The sequence below is a fragment of the Aotus nancymaae genome, unplaced genomic scaffold, assembly GCF_030222135.1.
Source record: "Aotus nancymaae isolate 86718 unplaced genomic scaffold, 86718_ANA_hifiasm-v0.15.2.pri h1tg000016l, whole genome shotgun sequence".
Taxonomy (NCBI): domain Eukaryota; kingdom Metazoa; phylum Chordata; class Mammalia; order Primates; family Aotidae; genus Aotus; species Aotus nancymaae.
The window spans coordinates 2288301-2313566 of record NW_026988428.1 but is presented as its reverse complement, the minus strand read 5'-3'; the positions used below and the strand labels follow the sequence as shown (position 1 = coordinate 2313566).

At 40.8% G+C, this 25266-nt stretch overlaps 1 protein-coding gene across 3 annotated transcripts in view; it reads left to right on the top strand.

Annotated features, from left to right (window-relative positions):
- Positions 1 to 1678: 1678 nt before the first annotated feature.
- The window catches only part of TMPO (thymopoietin), a 35326-nt gene continuing 11738 nt past the window's right edge, over positions 1679 to 25266 (top strand). Inside the window, exons 1-4 of one of the 3 annotated variants that reach the window (XM_012469295.3) lie at positions 1679 to 2226; positions 11422 to 11548; positions 16507 to 16665; positions 18296 to 21045. In XM_012469295.3, the coding sequence (XP_012324718.1) occupies positions 1948 to 2226; positions 11422 to 11548; positions 16507 to 16665; positions 18296 to 19842 (2112 nt within the window). In that variant the 5' untranslated portion in view covers positions 1679 to 1947 and the 3' untranslated portion in view covers positions 19843 to 21045. Of the gene's footprint in view, positions 2227 to 11421; positions 11549 to 16506; positions 16666 to 18295; positions 21046 to 22583; positions 22682 to 25266 lie in introns of those variants that run through there. The other 2 variants (XM_012469297.3, XM_012469296.3) reach the window with 2 other exon arrangements.

Below are 25266 nucleotides of genomic sequence, written 5' to 3'. Positions count from 1 at the left end.
TTAATGAGAAAAAAAAAACTTGATTTTTAATTTGCATTACTAAGTTTAATACCATTGCTTAATACTTAATACTCAGTGAATACTGAGATTTTTATAAAGGAATTAAATAATTATCACTAAAAGAAATAATGTCTCCTCAATTTGAACAAAAGTAAATGGCTTAAATCCTAGGAAACATTTTTAGTGAAGGCATTTGTTTTAAATATATTCTAACTTAACAGTGCAGAAAGCAACTAAACATTAAAAAAATATATTTAACCAGTTTCTAAAACATAGTTTGGAGCTCAGATTCTGGGGAAATGATTAGGACACCCTAAATCCAAGGTCTCCTTTCCTTTATTTAGTTTTAGTTTTTGAGACTGAGTCTTGCTCTACTGCCCAAGCTGGAATGTAGTGGCTCAATCTCGATTGACTGCAACCTACGCTTCCTGGGTTCAAGCGATTCTCCTGCCTTAGCCTCCTGAGTAGCTGGGATTACAGGCACGCGCCAACCGTGCCCGTCTAATTTTTGTATTTTTAGTAGATTAGGGGTTTCACCATGTTGGTCAGGCTGGTCTCGAGTTCCTGACCTTGTGATGTGCCTGCCTCAGCCTCCTAGGATTACAAGTGTGAGCCACCGTGCCAGGTTTTCCTTTCTAGAACGAAAGCTTCTTTAAACATACATATTTATCAGAAATACAAGTATTTGTCATGAGTGATGCAAATTTCCAGGAAAACATTTTAATTGTAGTAAATTTGTTAGTTTCTATCAGGTTTTAACTCGGATCAGTAATATGGGTTTGATTAGGGTTCTAGGCCTAATGATAGGTCACTAGGCTTCGTTTACGGTTATGTACAATATCAGTTATTTTAAATTGACCAGAGAGGGGGTTCCCAAGGGTTCTGCTTCGTTTTGTTGTTTTAAGATTCTTATGGGTGGTGGGATCCACAGCCAGAGATGGCTTTCAACAAACTGCATGCGTGAATTTGTCTTGAGTCTCAACGCACCGTTTAAATTAAACAATTTAGACATGCCCCAACTGTAAGACTAAGAAGTGAATGGTATAGTACCATTCACTTCTTGAATTTTGTCACAAATTCAAGGGCAATCTAAAGTGCCCGATGGTAGAGGTCTGGTTTCTCCTGGGTTTCTGGAACAAAAGAAGCGTTCGCGAGTCGAGAGAGGAGTGCGTAACTCTCTGCCCTCCCCCTCCCAAAGTAAATCAAATCAAGGAGTATGAGTGCCTACAGACAAGCCTCGCTTCTTTTCTTCCCCTTCAGGGCTAGCGTTTGGGGAAGGCGAGGCTGTGGGTACTCTTCGGTGCTTCAGTGTCCCGGGAGAAAGAAAGGCCCAGCCAAGGGTCCTCACAGCTGGCGTAGAATTCGGCCCGTTCGTAGGCGATCGACCCCAAAGAGGAAAGCTGTTTCTTAAGCTGCCGGAGGGAGAGGAAGCGGCGCACAAAAGCAGTACGACCTGTCCCTTATCGGCGTCTAAGGGAAAGGGTGGAGAAAATGAAAACAGAAGCAGCCCGGCTGCCTCGGCTCCCGCCCCAGCGCCTTTTAAACTGCGTTTCTACCTCCTCTCGCTCAGCGCGGCGGCTAATGGAACCCGCGCGAGCCCTCCCGCCAATCAGCGCCGCGCTTCCTCCCGTCGCCCGCCAATGGCGGCGCGCGTTCTTGGGGCGTGGGCGAAGCAGGCTGCTCGCCTTCTGCCTGTAGTGTGTGGGCTGGGGTTGGTGCGGGCTTCTAGCTTGGCCGCACTTGGTCCGTAGTTCGGCTCCGGGGGCTTTTGTGTCCGGGTCTGGCTTGGCCTTGTGTCTGTGAGTTTTTGCTTCTCTCCGCGGCCCTCCTCCTGGGCAGGAGCCGTGAGGCTCGGAGGCAACACCGCGGCCCCCAACCAGGAGCGAGCGCGCCGGCGTGAGCGGCGGCGGCGAAGACTGCGGGGAGGGGGCTTCGCAGATCCCCGAGATGCCGGAGTTCCTGGAAGACCCCTCGGTCCTGACGAAAGAGAAGTTGAAGAGTGAGTTAGTCGCCAACAATGTGACGCTGCCGGTCGGGGAGCAGCGCAAAGACGTGTACGTCCAGCTCTACCTGCAGCACCTGACGGCTCGCAACCGGCCGCCGCTCGCCGCCGGCGCCAACAGCAAGGGGTCCCCGGACTTCTCCAGTGACGAGGAGCGCGAGCCCACCCCGGTCCTCGGCTCTGGGGCCGGCGCCGCGGGCCGGAGTCGGGCCACCGTTGGCAGGGTAAGGACGTCGGGATGGGGCCACAAAGGCGGGCGTTTGGCGGTTGCCGCGCGCGCTCGCCGCCCGCCGCAGCCCCTCCCTCCTGAGCGTCCCTTCGGGCCTCCCAGGTGCGGGGCTGTCCCTGCGCCCCCTTGCGCCGCCCCTTCCCCGCTTGGCTGCAGGCGCCGGAGCGGAGAAGTCAGAAGTTGGGGCCGCGAGGTTAGCGTTCTTTGACGTGTGGTCTGGGAGGTGTGGAGCTGCGTTGGCGGCGGTTGTTTTGCACGCGGGTGGTGGGGCCCACGCGCGGGCAATGTCGCGTCCGTCGACCACCAGCCGCTGGCAGCGAGCGTTTAGACGGGGACTTACGTGCCCTTTCGAAAGCTCTGGGTGGGTGGCCCCAAAATGCGATAGGTTAAGTTCGAGCGTTTTCCCGCTTTATTAACCGAAATGACTCGCAACAGAGTCTCAGAGCGCTCCCTGGAGGGCAACTGATGACACACTAATTTCTAACCAAAATTTGAAATAAGGAAATTCCCGCCTTTTTATACTTTTGCATATGGAGGGCTTTTTGAACCTTTCATGTTTTCTAGTTTGTCTTAATCTTTCCTAGCAACAGGCCATCTTTTGGCGGGACAGCTTCACGCTAAATTACAATGAGCATTTGAAACTACATTTTTAAGCACTTATAAATATTTAAAAATCTGGGTAAATTACTTAAAAATTACTCACAGTTTGGATTGAGTTTTCCCCCGTTATTGGTAAATTTTGCTTAAGGAAAGGAAAGACTTAGGATTCAGGAAAAATTTATTTCATGACATTCTGGTGTATCGATATTGCAATTTTTGAATGTCTGATCCCGGTTAAATCTCAGATCGCCTCTAGCAAAGCATGTTTTGTTTGAGAGTAGTTTGCTTTTTGTTCTGTGGATTTTAAAATGCTTTTTGTGGGTTTGCTTATGCCTGCCGAGTTACAGGGCTTCACATCGTAATAGGATGAAGCTAAACCTAGTAATGGGTGTAACTTAAAATGCCTTTTAGTAATGGGTGTAAGACAGTCAATGTGGTGTTTGAAGTTGTTGCGACTTATCACTAGTGTAAACCAAAATTATTCCTTCCTTCAAAGTTTACAACACTTTGGTTTTTAAAGAACCTGTCTAATGTGTTTTCTTGGCTACTCAGGCGGAAATGAAAGACAAATGTAATAGACACATGTAAATTTAATTGAAAATCTTAGCCTGGGCTTTAGAGAAGTTCAAAGTTTTAACGTCTTGAGTACGGTGTCTGACAAATAGTAGTGCCAAATGTTGGACAAATAAAAGACCAATCACACCTTATTGTTTCTGATATCTGCTTTGAAAAAGAAAGTAGTATTTAAACTTTTTTTTTTTTTTTTTTTTTTTTTTGAGACAGAGTTTCACTCTTGTTACCCAAGTAAAGGCCGGGGGCGGTGGCTCACACCTGTAATCCCAGCACTTTGGAAGGCTAAGGCGGGTGGGTCACAAGGTCAGCAGTTCGAGACGAGACTGACCAACATGGTGAAACCCCATCTATACCACAAATACAAAAATTACCCAGGCGTGGTAACTCGTGCCTGTAATCCCAGTAACTTGGGAAGCTGAGGCAGGAGGATCGCTTGAACCCGGGAGGCGGAGGTTGTGGTGAGCCGAGATCGCTCCACTGCACTACAGCCTCGGCGACAGTGAGACTGTCTCAAAAAAAGAAACTCTTTCAGTAATAATTTGGTTGAAAAAATCAGCACAGTTTTTAAAAAAACCTAGTTCTGTCTGTAAAACCCTGTGTTGGTCCACTGTGCAAATGTCTTAAAACGTCAAGTTTTTTGTTGTATGCTTATAATAGAATTACTGGCTATTTACTTATTTTTAGGCAGGATCTCGCTCTGCCTCCCAGGCGGGAGTGCAGGGGTGATAGCTCACTGCAGCCTCAAACTCCTGGGCTCAGGAGATACTCCTGCCTAAGCTTCCCTTAGTAGCAAAGGCCATGGGGCATGTGCTACTAATCTTTTTTTTTTTTGTAAACGAGGGCTTTCTGTGTTGTCCAGGCTGGTCTAGAACTCTTGGCCTCAAGCAATCCTGCCTCAGCCTTGGTTCCTATTTATTTTGGGGACGATTTCTTTTACACGGCAGCAACCATCTCAGTTTTAATGTTGTTCTATCAGCCACTTGGTAAAAGAGTTTACGTCCCGATCTACCTAGTGTTCTTTGGGGGTAAGAAGACTAAATGTAAAAATTTTTAAATTCAGATTATCCAGCAATTTTGAGTTCCTACCATGTGTTCTTGACTACTGGATTTAACTTTGGGGATTTAAAAAAATGAATTGTGTTTATTTACTCATTTATCCAATTCATATGTTAATTGAAGTTGGTAAGCACCCTGTAAATAAGTTGTGAATAAAAGGAAGTAATTTTTGTTGTTGTTTTGGTTTTGTTTTTTGTTTTAATTTTTCTCTGACTGATTTGCAAAGAGTGTTGTTTTGTGTTGAGACTGAATCTCTGTCCCTCCAGTTGGAGTGCAGTGGCGTGATCTTGGCTCACTGCAACCTCTGCCTCCTGAGTTCAAATGATTCTCCTGCCTCGGCCTCCCAAGTAGCTGGGATTACAGGCGAGAGCCACCATGCCCGGCTAATTTTTATATTTTTAGTAGCGCTGGATTTTTACCATGTCGGCTAGGCTGGTCTCAAACTCCTGACCTCAGGTGATCCGCCTGCCTCGGCCTCCCAAAGTGCTGGGATTAGAGGCATGAGCCACTGCGTGTCATGGAAGTAACGTTTTTTAAGAGTACCTAGTAGGTCTATTGGCATGGTAATTAAGCTGTTAGTATTTCATTTAATGATTTTATCCATATAGAGAAAACTTACTTCATAATTATAGGTTTAAATGTCTTCTACCTGAAATTTTTTTTTTTTTTTTCAAGTTGAGGTTTCACCATATTGGACAGGCTGGTCTCAAACTCCTAACCTCAGGTGATCCACCTGCCTCAGCATCCCAAAGTGCTGGGATTATAGGCGTGAACCACCGCTCCCGGCTACCTGAAGTATTTAAAACTCAGAGGTGGCTGGTCGAGGTGCCTCAAGACTGTAGTCCCTACACTTTGGGAGGCCTAGGCGGGTGGATCACCTGAGGTCAGGAGTTCAAGACCAACCTGGCCAACATGATGAAACCTTGTCTCTACTAAAAATACAATAAATTAGCTGGGCGTGGTGGCAAGTGCTTGTAATCCCAGCTACTTGGGAGGCCTGAGGCAGGAGGATCACTTGAACCCTGGAGGCACTGGTTGCAGTGAGCTGAGATTGTGCCATTGCACTCCAGCCTAGGCAACAAGAGTGAAACTCCGTCTCAAAAACAAAAACAAAAAAAACTCAGAGGTGTCTACTCTTGACTGGGCTTCATATTGGTTCCAACAACTTGAAGAAAAAATATTGGTAGTCAGTAGCATCATTTTCTGTTTTAAAGTACATTAAATATAAGTGAGTTATAATTAGGAATCTGGTCATGTTTTTATCAGGCATAGGGAAAATAATTTTGAATTTACAGGAAAAGAATCTTAGGACATTTGTGATAATTTATGTATAAAATTATTCTTCAGCTGGATGCGGTGGCTAATCCTAGTACTTTGGGAGGTTGAGGCAGGCAGATCACCTGAGGTCAGGGGTTCAAGACCAGCCTGGGCACGATGGTGGGTGCCTGTAATCCCAGCTACTTGGGAGACTGAGATGGGAGAATCACTCGAACCCTGGAGACAGTGGTTGCAGTGAGCCAAGATTGCCCCACTGCACTCCAGCCTGGGTGGCTGAGCAAGACTCCATCTCAAAAAATATATATATATATATATTCTTCATGTCAGATTCCTCTTATATATATATTGTGTTTTATGTTTTGGTCATTTTAGCCCCATATAAAAATAATACCAGGTCATATTTCTTAAAGAATCTTTATAATCTTCTGCATAATGGGATGGCAAAATAGAAAAAAAAAATGTTTATAATATAGGAGAAAGCCAAATTATGTTTGAGAATTGCAGATAAGACAGATGTTTAACGTTTTAAGACAAATCAATCATCATTGTGGATTTGGCCAAGATTAAATATTTGCATAGCATATACCTTCTATTTAATCATGGGTTTATGAGGAATATTTTTAATTACAGAAGAAATTGTTTCATTTCAGCCTCTACCATAGACTCTTGGATTCACTCGGTATAACATGACAAAAATTTGCACATTAAAAGTTTTGCTTTGATTTTGTTTTCTTATTTCTAAGCTTTTTATTTTATGCATCTTGGTACGAATATTTTTAGGTGTTAGATTGTGGACACAAAAATAAACATTTACAGAGTTGGCAGTCTGCTTTTTTGTTGTAAGGGGCAGAGCATGAAGGCGCAGCTATTTGAATCTAGTGGAGCATAATATTCTTGAATGATCTGGTCTGGTGAATTATGAGTGTGTGTTTGGGTGGGTTTTTTTTTTTTGGTTTTTGGTTTTTTTTGAGATGGAGTTGGACTCTGTCACCCAGGCTGGAGTTCAGTGGTATGATATCGGCTCACTGCAACCTTCCATCTTCCAGGTTCAAGTGATTTTCCTGCGTCAGACTCCTGAGTAGCTGGGATTACAGGCGAGCGCCACCATGCCAGGCCAATTTTTGTATTTAGTAGCTGGGGTTACAGGTACACAGCATCACGCCCAGCTAATTTTTTTTTTGTATTTTTAGTAGAGACGAGATTTCACCATGTTGGTCAGGCTGGTCTCAAACTCCTGACCTAAGGTGATCGCCTGCCTCGGCCTCCCAAATATTTTTAGAATTTTATTTATAGTTCAAGACCAGGCTCGTCTTGAACTCCTGGCTTCAAGGGATCCACCCGCTTGGGCCTCCCAAAGCATTGGAATTGTAGGTGTGAGCTCCTGCTCCTGGCTAAATTATGTATTCTCAATAGGAAATATTTGAAGACTTGGAAAAGAACAATAAAAAGTTGGCTGCCATTAAGAAATATTAATTAAATCACAAATTGACCATGACTATTATAATAAAGTGTTAAGTATGCAGACTTGTGAATCATAGAGTTAATACATTCAAATTCCAGATCTACCATGTATTCATATGACACTGAACAGCGTCTTAATCTAAGATCCTCCATTTTCACCTGAAATAGAGAAATAATCTAATAGCAATAGCTACTTAGTCAGATTGAGGATTACATGCAGTTGCATATGTGAAGTGTCTAGTGCTCAGTAATTAATACCTATTACAACAAATGATTTCTGAATTTTTTGTCTTTAATGTCAGGGCAATACAGTGTAAAGTTACTAAAATATAATTTTGGGAAGCCAATAACATGGATATGTGTAAGTAATGTGTATATTATAGCATGCAGATATTCTGAGTTAGTGAAATGCATGCTTGAACCTCAGTTTTCTAAATTGTCAGGTGGGGATATTAGTATCTTATGCCATAGAGTATTTTAGGATTCTCTAAGTTAATACAGACACCTGGAACACAACTTAGTATATAATAAGTGCTCAATAGAATCTGTTATAATACTGTTACAGTCCAGCATCTTTGATACTAGAGGTAGAGATTAAAGGAGTCAGAGTAGCTCATGGGTGGTATCAAAGAACTCTTGGGGTGTGTGTTTGTTTGTTTGTTGAGATGGAGTCTCTCTCTGTCACCCAGGCTGGAGTGCAGTGGCATGATCTCAGCTCACTGCAACCTCCACTTCCCGGGTTCAAGTGATTCTTCTGCCTCAGCCTCCTGAGTAGCTGGGACTACAGGCGCATGCCACTACGCCCAGCTAATTTTTGTATTTTTAGTAGAGAGGGGATTTTACCATATTGGCAGGGCTGGTCTCGAACTCCTGACCTCATGATCTGCTCACCTCAGCCTCCCAAAGTGCTGGGATTACAGGTGTGAGCCACCGTGCCCAGCCAGAATTGTTGGGTTTTAAAGTTGAAAAATACATTAGAGATCATCAGGTGGCGTAATAGGTACTCAGTATTTTTGAGTGAAACTCTTAAGGGATAAGTGATCTACTTAAAGGAACAAAGCTTTCTGGAGGCAGAATTTAATACAACTAATGCTTCCTTTTTCCTGACTGAAACTGCTAATCATGTATAACACACTGTCTCCTAATTTTTTATCCTTATTAAATTTGAGATTTATAAAATGACATTACTTTTCTGGAACTTTTTTCCTGACAGATTAAAAATCACATATTTGGCCGGGCACAGAGGCTCATACCTGTAATCCCAGCACTTCGGGGGGCCGAGGCAGGTGGATCACCTGAGGTCAGGAGTTCGAGACCAGCCTGGCCAACATGATGAAACCCTGTCTCTACTAAAAATACAAAACTTTGCCAGGCATGGTGGTGTGCACCTGTAATCCCAGCTACTCGGGAGGCTGAGGCGGGAAAAATGCTTGAACCTGGGAGGCGGAAGGTTGCGATGAGTCGAGATTGCACCACTGCACTCCATCTAGCCTGTGTGACAAAGCAAGACTCCGCCTTAAAAAAAAAAAAAAAGACAAGATATTTTTTGAGATGGAGTCTCGCTCTATTGCCCAGGCTGGAGTGTGTGGCATGATCTTGGCTCACTGCAGCTTCCATCTCCCGGGTTTAAGTGATTCTCCTGTCTCAGCCTCCTGAGTAGCTGGGATTATAGGCATGCACCACCACACCTAGCTAATTTTTGTATTTTTAATAGAGATAGGGTTTCGCCATGTTGGCCAACCTGGTCTCAAACTCCTGGCCACAAGTGATCCGCCTGCCTTGGCCTTCCAAAGTGCTGAGAATTATAGGCGTGAGCCACCTTGCCCAGCTCCAAGAGATTTCCTGGAAATCTCTCAGGCACGTATGAAAAGTTGGAATTTCCTGGGTGTTTTGTTGATAGTAAATTTGAACATTCTGTGGTAGCGGGGATTATTTACAAATAATTTGAACCTGATTGATTGTTTTTCCGTATTTTATTTTTATTTTAAGCATTATTTAGTTTTTCTATACTACCAGACTGCACTTTTTGGAAAGTTCGAATAAGTCAGTAACAAAGGATTGAGTTTGTTTGATGAAATCTTTTCTTGAAAGAAGTAAGTCTTAGAACTCTTAGATTATAGGCAACTATTTGGATATTATGGTGTGGGCTGCTTCCAGATTTGAGCCTGGCAGTTCTAGGTTAGTGCAATGTGTGTGAATTAAAAGCCTGCTGAAAGTACCCTGACTGTAACTCTCCATAGCCATCTTTTTATTAAAGATTTTTCTTGAGTTAACATAATTATTCTTATGAGCAACTATCTTTTTGGTGAGGGTTTTTTGGCTTCTGATTATAGAATGATTAGCAATTAACAGCTTTTTAAAAAAGAATTTCTCATAGCTTGCTTTATGTGAAGTATTTCAGGCTGGGTGCGGTGGCTCACGCCTGTAATCCTAGCCCTTTGAGAGGCTGAGGCAGGCATATAATTTGAGGTCCGGAGTTAAAGACCATCCTGGCCAACATGCTGAAACCCCATCTCTACTAAAAATACAAAAATTAGCTGGGCGTGTGGTGCACACCTGTAGTCCCAGCTACTCTGGAGACTGAGACAGGGAAATTGCGTGAACCTGGGATGCAGAGGTTTCAGTGAGCCAAGATTTGTGCCACTGCACTCCAGCCTGGACAAGAATGAGACATAGTCTCAAAAAAAAAAGGAAAAAAAAAAAAGATTTGAGCCTGACAGTTTTAGATCAGAGTATTTTTATTTGTTAAAAACGGATTGTAGTACATAGCCAAATATTGCCTGATTTTCCCCCCCTAATATGACTGGAAAGTGAGCATTCCGTACAACTTGATAACATAAGCCTTTTTCATACAGTTCTCTTTGATGTTGTCATTCTTTTAACAGCCACTTTTTGTTCAGTACTCTGTTTTTGCTGAGGTCACTGACCCATTTGTCAGGTTGTTTGCCACAGCCTTAAAAGGTATCCATACTTTTGCTTCCTTTTTACTTGTTCAACTTTGGAAATACATAGTTTTCCCAGTAAATACTGCCATTGTATAAATCAATTTTAATACTTTAAAAATTTCTCTCAAAGTTTGTTTCACGTTATTTTGATTATTTTTAGTAAACAGATGGTACAGAAGTCAATCTGGTGACTAAACTGTCACAGGTGATAATATAACCATGAAGTCTGTCAGATTTCTTCCTGGTCGTAAACTAGCTACTAAAGTAACTATGTTATAAGGAGTTTACAGTCCTCTCTCCTATCCTGGGGATGGAGATTGATTCCAGGACCCGGCCATGGATATCAAACTCTGGGAATGCTTTAGTAAGTCCCTTAATATAAGTGTTGTAGTAACCTACACACATCCTCCCATGTACTTCAGATCATCTGTAGATTACTTATAATGCCTAATACAGTGTAAGTGCTACGTAAATAGTTGTTATACTGTATTTTTTATTTGTATTTTTATTGTTGTATTGTCATCCCCCCCCCCGAGTATTTTTGATTTGATCTGTGATTGGTTGAATTCACAAATGTAGTGAAACTCCTTGTAACATTTTAATAGCTAGTTGCCATCCCTTGCCATCGGAGTTATATGCTTTAAGAAATGAAATATAATTTTTGGTTACTTAAGCTGTGTGTGGTGGCTTACACCTGGAATCCTAGCACTTTGGAAGACCTCAGTGGGCTGATCACTTGAGTCTAGGAGTTCAAGACCAGCCTGAGCAACATGGCAAAAAACTCATCTCTACAAAAAAAAAGAAAAAGCCAGGGTTGGTGGTATGCACCTGTGGTCTCAGCTATTTGGGAGACTGAGGTGGGAGGTGAGGGTTGCAGTGAGCTGAGATGGTGCCACTGCACTCCAGCCTGGGCAACAGAGGGAGACTGTATCTCCAAAAAAAAAAGGAAAAAAAATAGTTATTTAAAAGAAAATGTTATCTAAAGTCAGTTAGTTTTACTTTTATTTGCTCTTTTAGATAAGTAATCCAAATGGACTACTTTAACAATAATGTCTTTAAGATTTAAGTTACTTGCTTGTCTATTAGGTTTGTATGATTACAGTTCAACTTAGAAAATGTTTTCCAATAATGAATTGCTCTTAATTAAATTGCTAAGCCCTAATGTTACTATAAACTAACTTGGTGGTGAATTGTATGTTTATGTTATCCAGTGTTGTTATCTAATAAGTGGACGCTTTTTAATTCATGTGGAAATGATTACTGAACTTTGTTTACAGAAAGCCACAAAGAAAACTGATAAACCCAGACAAGATGATAAAGATGATCTAGATGTAACAGAGCTAACTAATGAAGACCTTTTGGATCAGCTTGTGAAATATGGAGTGAATCCTGGTCCTATTGTGGGTAAGTTGATAAAATTTCAAATACAGTGTCTTTTCTCTGAAGTGAGACCCCAAATTTTTTTCTCCTTTTGCTTAGCAGTTACTTTAGGTTCTAAGGACTGGTTTGTCGTTAATCGTTTGTATTAGCAGAACCTATCTATCTATCTGAATGTCTATCTATATTTATATCTATATATATATATTTTTTTTTTTACACAGTCTTGCTTTGTCACCCAGGCTGGAGTACAGTGGCGTGTTCTCGGCTCACTGCAGCCTCTGCCTCCTAGGTTCAAGAGATTCTCCTGTCTCTGCCTCCCAAGTAGCTGGGACTACATGCGCATGCCACCACGCCCGGCTAATTTTTTTTGTATTTTTGGTAGAGACAGTGTTTCACCATATTGGTCAGGCTGGTCTCAAACTCCTGACCTCAGGTGATCCACCTGCCAAGGCCTCCCAAAGTGCTGGGATTACAGGCATGAGCCACTGCACCTGGCCACCTGTGTTTCTTTAACTCTAAATGAGTGAAATAAAATGGGAGGATTGAATTAGATAATCTCCAGAATTACTTCAGTTTTTGAGATTTTGTTGTTTTTGTTTGTTTGTTTGAGACAGAGTTTCGCTCTGGTTGCCCAGACTGGAGTGCAGTGGCATGATCTCGGCTCGTGGCAACCTCCTGGGTTCAAGCAGTTCTTCTGCCTCAGCCTCTCGAGTAGCTGGGATTATAGGCATGCACCATCACGCCCACCTAATTTTGTGTTTTTAGTAGAGACGGGGTTTCTCCATGTTGGTCAGGCTTGTCTCGAACTCCCAGCCTCAGGTGATCCACCCGTCCTAGCCTCCCAAAGTGCTGGAATTACAGGTGTGAGCCACTGTGCCCAGCTGTTGAGATTGTTTTTTATGATGCTCATATCATACTTCCGCTGAGACATGGGTCTTATATGACAGTTGAGGAAAATCTGAGGTAACATAGCTGGCCAAATTTGTGCGAATAAATAAGTTAGTGGCTCGGTGCAGTAGCTCACACCTGTAATCCCAACACTTTGGGAGGCCAAGATGGGAGGATTGCTTGTGCCCAGGGTTTCAAGACCAGCATGAGCAACATAGGAAGACCTCATCTCTACAGGAAATTTTAAAATTAGCAGTGTGTGGTGCCACAAGTCTGTTGTCCCAGCTACTCAGGAGGCCGAGGCAGGAGGATTGCTTGAGCCCCTCATCGTGGGGCCAGGGGTGGGGGGTTGTCAAGGCTGCAGTGAGCCATGATGGCTATTGTACTCCAGCCACAGCAGTGGAGCAAGACCCTCTCTCTCAAAAAAAAACTCTGTCTCAGAAAAAAAAAAAGATACTAAGCTAGGAATTTAATAACTTCATTAACAAGTCAGTCACTAACTCACCTTTTGTTTTTTTTTGAGAGAGAGGGTCTTGCTCCACTGCTGTGGCTGGAGTACAATAGCCATCATGGCTCACTGCAGCCTTGACAACCCCCCACCCCTGGCCCCACGATGAGGGGCTCAAGCAATCCTCCTGCCTCGGCCTCCTGAGTAGCTGGGACAACAGACTTGTGGCACCACACACTGCTAATTTTAAAATTTCCTGTAGAGATGAGGTCTTCCTATGTTGCTCATGCTGGTCTTGAAACCCTGGGCACAAGCAATCCTCCCATCTTGGCCTCCCAAAGTGTTGGGATTACAGGTGTGAGCTACTGCACCGAGCCACTAACTTATTTATTCGCACAAATTTGGCCAGCTATGTTACCTCAGATTTTCCTCAACTGTCATATAAGACCCATGTCTCAGCGGAAGTATGATATGAGCATCATAAAAAACAATCTCAACAGCTGGGCACAGTGGCTCACACCTGTAATTCCAGCACTTTGGGAGGCTAGGACGGGTGGATCACCTGAGGCTGGGAGTTCGAGACAAGCCTGACCAACATGGAGAAACCCCGTCTCTACTAAAAACACAAAATTAGGTGGGCGTGATGGTGCATGCCTATAATCCCAGCTACTCGAGAGGCTGAGGCAGAAGAACTGCTTGAACCCAGGAGGTTGCCACGAGCCGAGATCATGCCACTGCACTCCAGTCTGGGCAACCAGAGCGAAACTCTGTCTCAAACAAACAAACAAAAACAACAAAATCTCAAAAACTGAAGTAATTCTGGAGATTATCTAATTCAATCCTCCCATTTTATTTCACTCATTTAGAGTTAAAGAAACACAGGTGGCCAGGTGCAGTGGCTCATGCCTGTAATCCCAGCACTTTGGGAGGCCTTGGCAGGTGGATCACCTGAGGTCAGGAGTTTGAGACCAGCCTGACCAATATGGTGAAACACTGTCTCTACCAAAAATACAAAAAAAATTAGCCGGGCGTGGTGGCATGCGCATGTAGTCCCAGCTACTTGGGAGGCAGAGACAGGAGAATCTCTTGAACCTAGGAGGCAGAGGCTGCAGTGAGCCAAGAACACGCCACTGTACTCCAGCCTGGGTGACAAAGCAAGACTGTGTGACTGACTTGTTAATGAAGTTATTAAATTCCTAGCTTATCTTTTTTTTTTTTTTCCTGAGACAGAGTTTGCTTTTCTCACCCAGGCTTGAGTGCAGTGACACGATCTCAGCTCACCGCAACCTCGGCCTCCTGGGTTCAAGCAATTCTCCTGCCTCGGCCTCCCAAATAGCTGAGATCACAGGCATGTGCCGCCATACCCAGCTAATTTTTTGTATTTTTAGTAGAGACGAAGTTTCACCATGCTGGCCGGGCTGGTCTCGAACTCCTGACCTCATGATCCACCTGCCTCAGCCTCCCAAAGTGTTGGGATTACAGGCATAAGCCACCATGCCTGGCCTATTTTGATGTTTTTTCTTTTCTTTTTTGGAAACAAGGTCTTGCTCTGTTGCTCACTCTAGACTGCAGTGGCATAGTCACAACTTACTACAGCCTCAACCTGCTGGGCTCAAGCAATCCCACCTCAGCCTCCCAAGTAGCTGGGAACACAGGCACATGCCACTACACCTGAATAATTTTTGTATTTTTTGTAGGGATGAGGTGTCACCATATTGCCCAGGCTGGTCTTGAACTCCTAGGCTCAAGCAGTCCTCCCACCTAGGCCTCCCTAAATCCTAGGTTTTTGGCATGAGCCACTGCATGTGGTCTTGATATTCTAAGTTACATAAAATTGTGGATACTAGAGATTTGGTAGGTTTTGCTATAGGTGTAGTTGCAAATAAAGATTTAGAACATTTTGTTTTAATGTATACACTGCTTCCAAATAATAGTAAGCCTATTTATGTACAGTTAGTTATCAACAGATATATCATACTCTTAACATTTTTTAATTTAAAATTCTAAAAGGCCTGGGCATGGTAGCTCATGCCTATAATCCCAGCACTTTGGGAGGCCAAGGCAGTGGAATTGCTTGAGCTCAGGAGTTGAAGAGCAGCCTGGGCAGCATAGTGAATCCTCATCTCTATCAAAAAAATTTAGCCAGGCATGGTGGTGCATACATGTAGTCCTAGCTACTCAGGAGGCAGAGGTGGGAGGATTGCTTAAGCCCACAAGTTCAAGGCTGCAGTTAGCTATGATTGCATCACTGCACTGCAGCTTGGGAAACAGCTAGACCCAAAAAAAGAAGAAATTCCAAAAGGGAAACTGAAAAATGTGTGTTTATAATATCAGCATACATTAAATTACATGTTGATATATCACCTGTTCATCTTAAGGCTACTTATATTACATTTCTGGACACATATTCTAAAAAGATACTCATTGTTACTTTGCTCATCCTTCAGAAGCTAAGGAAAGATACACAGCTAGTGTAAAACAAAATAAAATCTATTTTGGTTTTAAACTGTCGTTGCTGTTGAAATCTGTTAAGAATTTGTAATCAGTTTTGCTTTGTGATATGTGTTTTCCATGAAAGGTCATTTTAACTGCAAAGTTGTATATTTAAATGTGATTTATAGAAATTTCCCCTATAACTAAATGGCCAATTACAGGCATATTAATATCTTTGAGTTATGGAAGTTTAATCATAGTTATTCTTCATAGATGTACAATCTGCTTATGTGTGATCTTGCTACATTGGTAAGTACTATTACATAGTAATGGAGAAAATATACAAGTTTAAGACTTTAGTCAAAAATAGTCATATATGGCTCTTTAGTAGGTCATCTACAGTAAGGCCTATGTTAATCTACTCTGTATTGCATGCTATTGAAAGAAATGTCGTTTCTCAGAAAAACACCTATTGTAGAAAAGAGTCCATTATATAGTTGTGGGTACGTGTTTTGTTTTTTTGTTTTTTGTTTTTTTGTTTGGAGATGGAGTTTCACTCTTGTTGCCCAGGCTGTAGTGCAGTGGTGCAGTCTCAGCTCACTGCATCCTCCACCTCCTGGAGCAATTCTTCTGAGTAGCTGGGATTATAGGCACCCACCACCAGGCCTGGCTAATTTTCTGTATTTTTAGTAGATACAGAGTTTCACCGCATTGGTCAGGCTAGTCTCGAACTTCTGGCCTCAGGTAATCCACTGGGCCCAGCCTTTTCAGCCTTTTTTTTTTTTTCCTTTTGAGACAGTGTCTCACTCCTTCATCCAGGCTGGAGTTCAGTGGTGCAATCTTGGCTCACTGCAACCTCTGCCTCCCAGGTTCAAGTAATTCTCCTGTCTCAGCCTCCCAAGTAGGTGGGATTACAGGTGTGTGCCACGGCACCTGGCTAATTTTTGCATTTTTAGTAGAGATGCAGTTTCACCATGTTGGCCAGGCTGGTCTTGAACTCCTGACCTCAAGTGATACACCTGCGTCAGCCTCCAAAGTGCTGGGATTACAGTCGTGAGCCACTGTGTCTGGCCACATTATATAGTGTTTTTAAGAATTTGAGTTTAGAAAAAGAAAAGGTGAAAATAAACTTAAAATGTTGCTGAAGATACTGTCTGAGCTGTACCCTAAATGAGATAATACAAGTACTAAAGCAAATTCTGCTTTAATTCAGGAACAACCAGGAAGCTATATGAGAAAAAGCTTTTGAAACTGAGGGAACAAGGAACAGAATCAAGATCTTCTACTCCTCTGCCAACAGTTTCTTCTTCAGCAGAAAGTACAAGGCAGAATGGAAGTAATGATTCTGACAGATATAGTGACAATGAAGAAGGTAAAATTTTAAATGATGTAATCAAATGTATGTAATTTTTTCACACATAAAATACAGTGACCATGAAGAAGGTAAAATTTAAAACAATATTGATAAGGTATACAATTTTGATTCATGTCATTAGAATAATTCTGTAAGTAATTTGATTTAAATACTTTTTATTGAGAAGTCTACGAAACAACATAGTACAAATTTCTAATTTTCCATAACCTGAAATTGCCAGTTAGCTTATCTTTTTTGCTTCAAATTTCATTTTTCTTTTTTTTTTCTTTTTTCCATTTTTCTGAGAGAATAAAGTATTACAAGTAAAGGCAAAGTTTCTTGTACTTACCTGTACCTATTGCCTCCACAGAAGTAACTACTGTTATTAATTCGATGCCTATCTTTCCAGTTTGTTTTTATTTTTTACATATACATTTATCTAATACATGCTATTATTTAGTACTTTAATAATAAAAATTTATATAAACAATATGCTAAATCTTAGCACTTGCTTTTCCTTACTCGGTATTTTTAAAATCTAATCCTATTAATTACATCTCTATTTGTTTATTCCTCATAATTAATACATAGTGGTAGCATTTAAATGTAGCATATTTTCTCTGGTCTCTATTGATAGGCATTTAAATTAAGTAGAGTTTTTGTTAATCTGACCTCAAGGCAACTTTAAAGCAAATATTTTGACCATATTCTTAGTAGACTATGGTATCTTAAAATTTGATCATGCTGGGGCCGGGCGCGGTGGCTCACGCCTGTAATCCCAGCACTTTGGGAGGCCGAGGCAGGTGGATCACGAGGTCAAGAGATTGAGACCATCCTGGTCAACATGATGAAACCCCGTCTCTACTAAAAATACAAAAAATTAGCTGGGCACGGTGGCACGTGCCTGTAATCCTAGCTACTCGGGAGGCTGAGGCAGGAGACTTGCCTGAACCCAGGAGGCGGAGGTTGCGGTGAGCCGAGATTGCGCCATTGCACTCCAGCCTGGGTAACAAGAGCGAAACTCCGTCTCAAAAAAAAAAAAAAAAAAAATTTGATCATGCTGTTTAAATATTTTTTTAGTACATTAAATAAGTGTCCTTTAAAAATTATAAGTGGCCTGGCTTGGTGGCTTACGCCTGTAATCCCAGCACTTTGGGAGGCAGAGACCAGTGGATTACCTGAGTTCAGGAGTTTGAGACCAACCTGGCCAACATGGTGAAACACCGTCTCTGCTAAAAATACAAAAATTAGCCAGGCATGGGGGCACATGCCTGTAATCCCAGCTACTTGGGAGACTGAGGCAGGAGAATAGCTTGAACCTGGGAGTTGGAAGTTGCAGTGAGCCGAGATTGCACCACTGCATTCCAGCCTGGGCAACAAGAGTAAAACTGTCTCAAAAAAAAAAAAAATTATAAGTACAACTTGATTTTTGTAAACTTTTAATTCATATGTCTTGTGATTATTTTGACCCAAATTATTTATATCTCCGTAAGCATTGTCTATCAGGGCAAATCTGCCAGATTAGTTATTCAGAATATGAAATTATAGTCTTTTCCTTTGACAGCACTATTTTTAGCAAAGAGGCAAAGAATAAAATGAGCTCAAACACAGGTAATGCTTAAACTTCCTGCCTCTTTTGCCCCTACAGGAAAGAAGAAAGAACACAAGAAAGTGAAGTCCACTAGGGATTTTGTTCCTTTTTCTGAACTTGGAACTACTCCCTCTGGTGGTGGATTTTTTCAGGGTATTTCATTTCCTGAAATCTCCACCCGTCCTCCTTTGGGCAGTACTGAACTACAGGCAGCTAAGAAAGTACATACTTCTAAGCGAGACCTACATAGGGAGCCTCTTGTTGCCACAAACTTGCCTGGCAGGGGACAGTTGCAGAAGTTAGCCTCTGAAGGGAATTTGATCATTTCATCCAAGTCTAGTCATGATAGGTGTTTAGAGAAAAGTTCTTCGTCATCTTCTCAGCCTGAACACACTGCCATATTGGTCTCTGCTGCAGCTTCTCCTTCACTGATTAAAGAAACAACCACTGCTTACTATAAAGACATAGTAGAAAATATTTGCGGTAGACAGAAAAGTGGAATTCAACCATTATGTCCTGAGAGGTCCCATATTTCAGATCAGTTGGTTCTCTCCAGTAAAAGGAAAGCACTAGAAGAGTCTGAGAGCTCACAACTAATTTCTCCACCACTTGCTGAGGCAATCAGAGATTATGTCAATTCTCTGTTGGTCCAGGGTGGGGTAGGTAGTTTGCCTGGGACTTCTAAATCTACACCCCAACTGGATGTAGAAAACATACAGAAGAGAATTGATCAGTCTAAGTTTCAAGAAACTGAATTCCAGTCTCCTCCACGAAAAGTCCCTAGACTGAGTGAGAAGTCAGTGGACGAAAAGGATTCAGGTTCCTTTGTGGCATTTCAAAACATACCTGGATCTGAACTGATGTCTTCTTCTGCCAAAACTGTTGTCTCTCATTCGCTCACTACCTTAGGTCTAGAAATGTGTAAGCAATCACAGCATGATAAAATAGATGCCTCAGAACTCTCTTTTCCCTTCCATGAATCTATTTTAAAAGTAATTGAAGAAGAATGGCAGCAAGTTGATAGGCAGCTGCCTTCACTGGCATGCAAATATCCAGTTTCATCTAGGGAGGCAACACGGATATTATCAGTTCCAAAAGTAGATGATGAAATCCTAGGGTTTATTTCTGAAGCCACTCCACCAGGAGGTATTCAAGCAGCCTCCACTGAGTCTTGTGATAAACAATTCGACTTAGCACTCTGTAGAGCATATGAAGCTGCAGCATCAGCATTGCAGATTGCAACCCACACTGCCTTTGTAGCTAAGGCTATGCAGGCAGACATTAGTCAAGCTGCACAAATTCTTAGCTCAGATCCTAGTTGTACACACCAAGCACTTGGGATTCTGAGCAAAACATATGATGCAGCCTCATATATTTGTGAAGCTGCATTTGATGAGGTGAAGATGGCTGCCCATACCATGGGAAATTCCACTGTAGGTCGTCGATATCTCTGGCTTAAGGATTGCAAAATGAATTTAGCTTCTAAGAATAAGCTGGCTGCTACTCCCTTTAAAGGTGGAACATTATTTGGAGGAGAGGTATACAAAGTAATTAAAAAACGTGGAAATAACCCACTAATAAAATTAAGACAAAAAGACATCTGATCTTTGATATGGGGAACCCAGAAGCTTTTCTATGAATTTCAGGTACTTTATGCCAACATTTTCTTTTCCGTTAAGGTTGTTTTAGTTTCCAGATCAGGCTAATTGCAAAAAGTTAAGCTTCTACCCATTAAATTACAATATAAAAGTAATTGTCTGTGTAGAACTACTTTTCTTTTTTACAGATTTGGATAGATAGGAAGGCTGCTACAAACGATTTAAAGCTTTCTAGATCACATATTAGTCTCTAAATGATTTTCTATTTCCTGTTTTACTTATGCTTTTACAATTCTCCAAAAAAAGAGAATTCTAATTAGGCTATAAGGAGTCTTTACTGTTTAATAGCATAATATGCATTCTGCTTTATACCTAGGACAGAAGTAAACATTTCTTACACATTCAGAAGTGATTTTGTTTTTGATACTTTTATCTCAGTATATTTTCACTTTCTAAAACTTACCTATATTTTTGCTCATATTTTGTTTATTTACTCGTGTCTGCAACATCATTCATAGTAATCTAGATCAATGCAACTCAAAATGCCAGTCCACAACTGTTACTGATCCACAGGCAAGATAAGCATGGAGAAGAATTTAAATCTAGAGATACTTTTTAGGTCAGTTATCTTTTCATTGACTGGTAGCAACCAATTCATGGACCAGTACCAATCCATGGACCACACTTTGAGAAACACTTCTTTGGATAATAGTAGATATCCTGGGATAGTGCATGTTCACCATCTATTTTGTCAGATAATGGTGCTTTTTTAAAAAAAATACTAATAATACTTTGCTTTCACGATATATTGTATTTTGTGGAAAGTTAAGTTTAACAATACAGAATCTAAAAGCAAATTTAATTTTTTAAGCCATAAGAAATTATACTATATTCCAGTATCTGTGTATCTGTATAAAGCAGTGTATTATCTTTTCATTTCTATGATTGTAAGATAATAGTCTAACTGTAGAGGTATTGTGGAAAATAATAGCCTTAAGTATAACAAAATATGGTCTCTTGGGTACTCCCTCTGGCCATTACCACATTCTTAGATTATACGTGTCCATCTTTGCAGCTTTGTGAGAGTAATTTTATTTGTTGACTTCTGAAATGTACATGTATACATGTACCTACTGAGTGCTATGTGATTTTTTTAAATGTATTACTGTAGAATGCTTCTGCAAATTCAATAAAGTTGTTAAATTTGAACAGTGTTGTGTGGTCTCCAGAAACATGTTGTTATGTGTGCTTTATTCTCGGAGTTGCAACAAGTTAAACATTTGCATATGAACACCCCTTTTCCATTTCATCATTGAAACTCACTTTGACATTTCAGTAGTATAATTGAAAATACTCTGATTATTGTATAGTTTTTCTTCTGTTTGAGGACCCATGTTTTTATTGGCTGTTGGAATCTAAATTTATAAGAGGAATTTATCTGTAACCAGATACCTTATTTGTTTAATCAGTTTCTATTCCACTACTAATGGGTCTTTTTACTTTGTGGTTTCTAATTCTTAGATTCTGAGTTAACAAAGCATAAAATGGATTTTGTATTGCTGGGGGTTGTACTAAACAGATTTGATAGATCTGTTAATAGAAGTGTTGGGAGATGGACTTGAAGTCTTAGTCCTAAATAAAGATTGAACTGTTGAAACAACTTAGTAAAAATCACTGTTCTTTTTTTGGGAAACTTGCAAGTATTAAATAGATTCTGGACTAACTAGTATTAACACTGGAAAGTTAGCAAGACACATATAGCTGTCTTGACCACTTTTTAGCACAAGTTTATAAAGTTCATGTAAAATTTTAGAATTGATTCCTTTCTGTCTCTTTGATAGGAAAGTAATCTAACTTAAATTTTTGGTAGAAGTTTTAGAAGTAACAGCTGACTTACCAATTTTGCTGTACTATGATAAATGCTACAAAAAGGGATGTTAACTAAATCAGTCTTTTCAAAATCTAGATCTTCAAATGATGATAAATTTAAGACTAGGAGAATGGAATATTGAAGCCTATTAAAAAATACATATTCCTGGGTTGTTAGGTTAATAACTATCATGGTGACAAGTCAAACAATATATTTTCTTCTAAGAAATGTTATCTTTGTTATATGGAATGGGATGAGAAGTGATTTGTGATTGTTTATACTTTTCTGTGAACAAGATTCCTTTACCTCAGTTGTATTTAGGTTTTTTGTAACTACATCAAAAAACCTTTTATACTACACTTACTAATGTTAAGGCAGTTATTTATTAGAAAAGCTTGGTGCTTTATGAGGGTTTTTTTTGTTTCATTTTTAAAATTTCCCTTCCATGTTCCAAATTTTAATTTAGTGAGCCAACCTTTGCTGTACAGTAGTATACTGTATGAACAAAACAATGGTAACAACTATGTGTTTTAAATGGCCTTTTTCCACATCTAAATTGTTTTTTAGTGAAAAGATTTTGTGGGAGCATTTTGAATTCACTTCATGTTCAAAACTATTAGTCCCAGAAAAAGGAAAGGAGAAATAGGAAGAAATGGTCGTCAGATAAAAGAGGGAGATAAGCAAAAAATGGTACAAATAATGGAAAAGTTTTCAAGATAAATTGCAGTTAGACAATTTTGACTAGTGAGGTATTACCAGTAGACTTGTTTTTTACCTTTTAATGTGCCTAAAACCAGGGTTCCAGATTAATATTAGGAATACATCATCGTTTATTGTATGTTTCAGAGAGTAATGGTTTCTCTAATGTTATTTCCAGACTCTAAAATAGAGCTCAAGCTTGAGAAGAGAGAACCACTAAAGGGCAGAGCAAAGACTCCAGTAACACTCAAGCAAAGAAGAGTTGAGCACAACCAGGTATCTTTAGTTTTATGATCACATGTACAATTATAAATAATCTCCTGACAACACTAATCTGTGTTTTAGCCTTTAAGTGTTGACACCCAGATTCCAGCACTCTAAATAAACTTAATTCTGTTGTTAAATGATATTAGAAATCTAAACTTTGTGAGTTTTGTCAGTAGTGTAGCCTTTGATTACAGCAAAAGCAAGTTTTTAATACATGTCTCATCTGTGAGTCTGTGCTAAGCGTGGTTCAAAGGCATTTATACTGCGTTTTGAAAGAAATATTTTAAAAGGTGGAAATATCTAGGCACTTTTGACACAGTTTCTTTAAAAGGCAATGGAAAGGTATTATATTTGTGTCTTTGTCTCTAGATTTCTCGCTTTGATTTTATGTTTGCCTGTCTTGTGTTCTGTGATTCTTCCCTAAACTCTGAAGCTAGTCAGGTCCTAAGACCACAGTTTTCTTCCCTTATTTCAGATGAAAATTTACCTTTTTTATTGTGGGAGAGGCAATTCAGTTTTTCAAAAGCAAAATGTGAGAAACTAAGGAAAAAATAAGCGTAGGTGTCAATGAACAGAGAACCAATTGTTGACTAACCCAGCGTTAATTTGACTGATGCTTTATAAGACAGCTATTCCTAGAGTCACTTACCCCTACTATATCTAGCTCAAAGATCTGCCTAGTTGGTTATTTATCTTTTCCATCTCCTGTTTGTCTTTTTTTTACTTTCTGAGACAGAGTTTTGCTCTTGTCTCCCAGGCTGTAGTACAGTGGTGTGATCCCTGCTCACTGCAACCTCCGTCCACCACATCCTCCCCCTTACCTCCACAAGTGATTCTCCTGTCTTAGCCTCCCCAGTAGCTGGGATTACAGGCACATGCCACCACGCCCAGCTGATCTTTGTATTTTTAGTAGAAATGGTCACCATGTTGGCCAGGCTGGTCATGAACTCCTGACCTCAGGTGATCCACCCGCCTCAGCTTCCCAGAGTGCTAGGATTACAGGTGTGAGCCACCGCACCGGCCTGTTTGCTTTAAAATCAAATCCTTAGAGGAATTATTCTTGACTCCTTAAGCCAAATCTCTCCCTTCATTTGCTGTGGTTGATAAGTTGAATTTCAGAACAATTTTTTGGGAATGAGCTTCGTGACAAGAACGTACAGAGCATTGAATGAATGAAGATTTTGTTTAACATAGAACCAAATACTGGAATACATATTTTACTGCCCTTTTATGTAGTAGTCCTAACAAAGAGCTTCAGGAGCATGTTGAAGAATAAGGAAATAACAGAACAAGAGAATTTAGGAAAATCTGGTGAAGGACACTGAAACAGACAAGCATGGAAAATTTTGGTCCAGTTTGAAGGCAAGATGATACGGTGTTAGCAAGAGTATGTGACTGATCATATAATAGGTTAAAACAAGGGGAGGGGGCATGGTGTTAAAGATGGTCTTGGTATTAAAGATGGTCTAGTCCAGGCACATGGCCCACGCCTGTAATCCCAACACTTTGGGAGGCCTAGATGAGCGGATCACCTGAGGTCAGGAGTTCAAGACCAGCCTGCCCAACATGGTAGGTGCCTGTAATCCCAGCTACTTGGGAGGCTGAGGCAGGAGAATCGCTTGAACCTAGGAGGTGGAGCTTACAGTGAGCCGAGATAGCCCCACAGTACTCGTCTGTATGTCAAGCGAAACTCCATCTCAAAAATAAGTAAATAAATAAATAAAATAAAGATGGTCTAAGGGATAATTGAGTTGGGGGAATCTAAACTGAGGGGCAGAGTAAATAGTCAAAGGAGTGTTGGTTTAGATGACAGGCAGAATTAGACAGTGGCTTTAATGCAGAAAATTTAAAACGTGGAAGAGTGGAGGGAAGAGTTAATGACCTTCCAGTTACAGCTGTGCCACAGTTGTCAGTGTTTCACCAGCTTTGTTTCATCACCTTACACCTTCTAGCTTTAATTCCCTTTTTTTTTTCTTTTTTTTTTGAGATGGAGTCTCCCTCTGTCGCCCAGGCTAGAGTACAATGGCGCGATCTCGGCTCACTTGGAACCTCTGCCTCCCAGGTTTAAGCAATTTTCCTGCCTCAGCCTCCTACTCAGCTGGGATTGCAGGCACATGCCACCACACCTGGCTAGTTTTTGTATTTTTATTAGAGATGGGGTTTCACCATGTTGGCCAAGCATCTCAAAAACTCCTGACCTCAAGTGATCCACATGCCTTGGCTTCCCAAAGTGCTAGGATTATAGGCATGAGCCACCGTGCCCTGTCTTAAATTGCTTTTGATTTTTTTGTTTTGCTTTTTCATGGATATATTTAAGTAATCTCTGACATACTGTTTCACATATTAAAAAGTCAGTATTTTAGCATATATCTCTGAAAGTGCTGTTCCAGTGACAATGTCAGTATCACACCTAATAAAATTAATTTATTCATATCTAATTCATATTCAAATTTCTCTAGTTTCATAAATGTGTCATTTATGATTATGTTGTTCAAATCAGGATCCAAACAGGATCCACATATCATGTTTGATTTTTAGTTGTTTTAATCTCTCAAGTCTGTAACTCTTACCACTGTAACTGTTTCTCTTCCCTC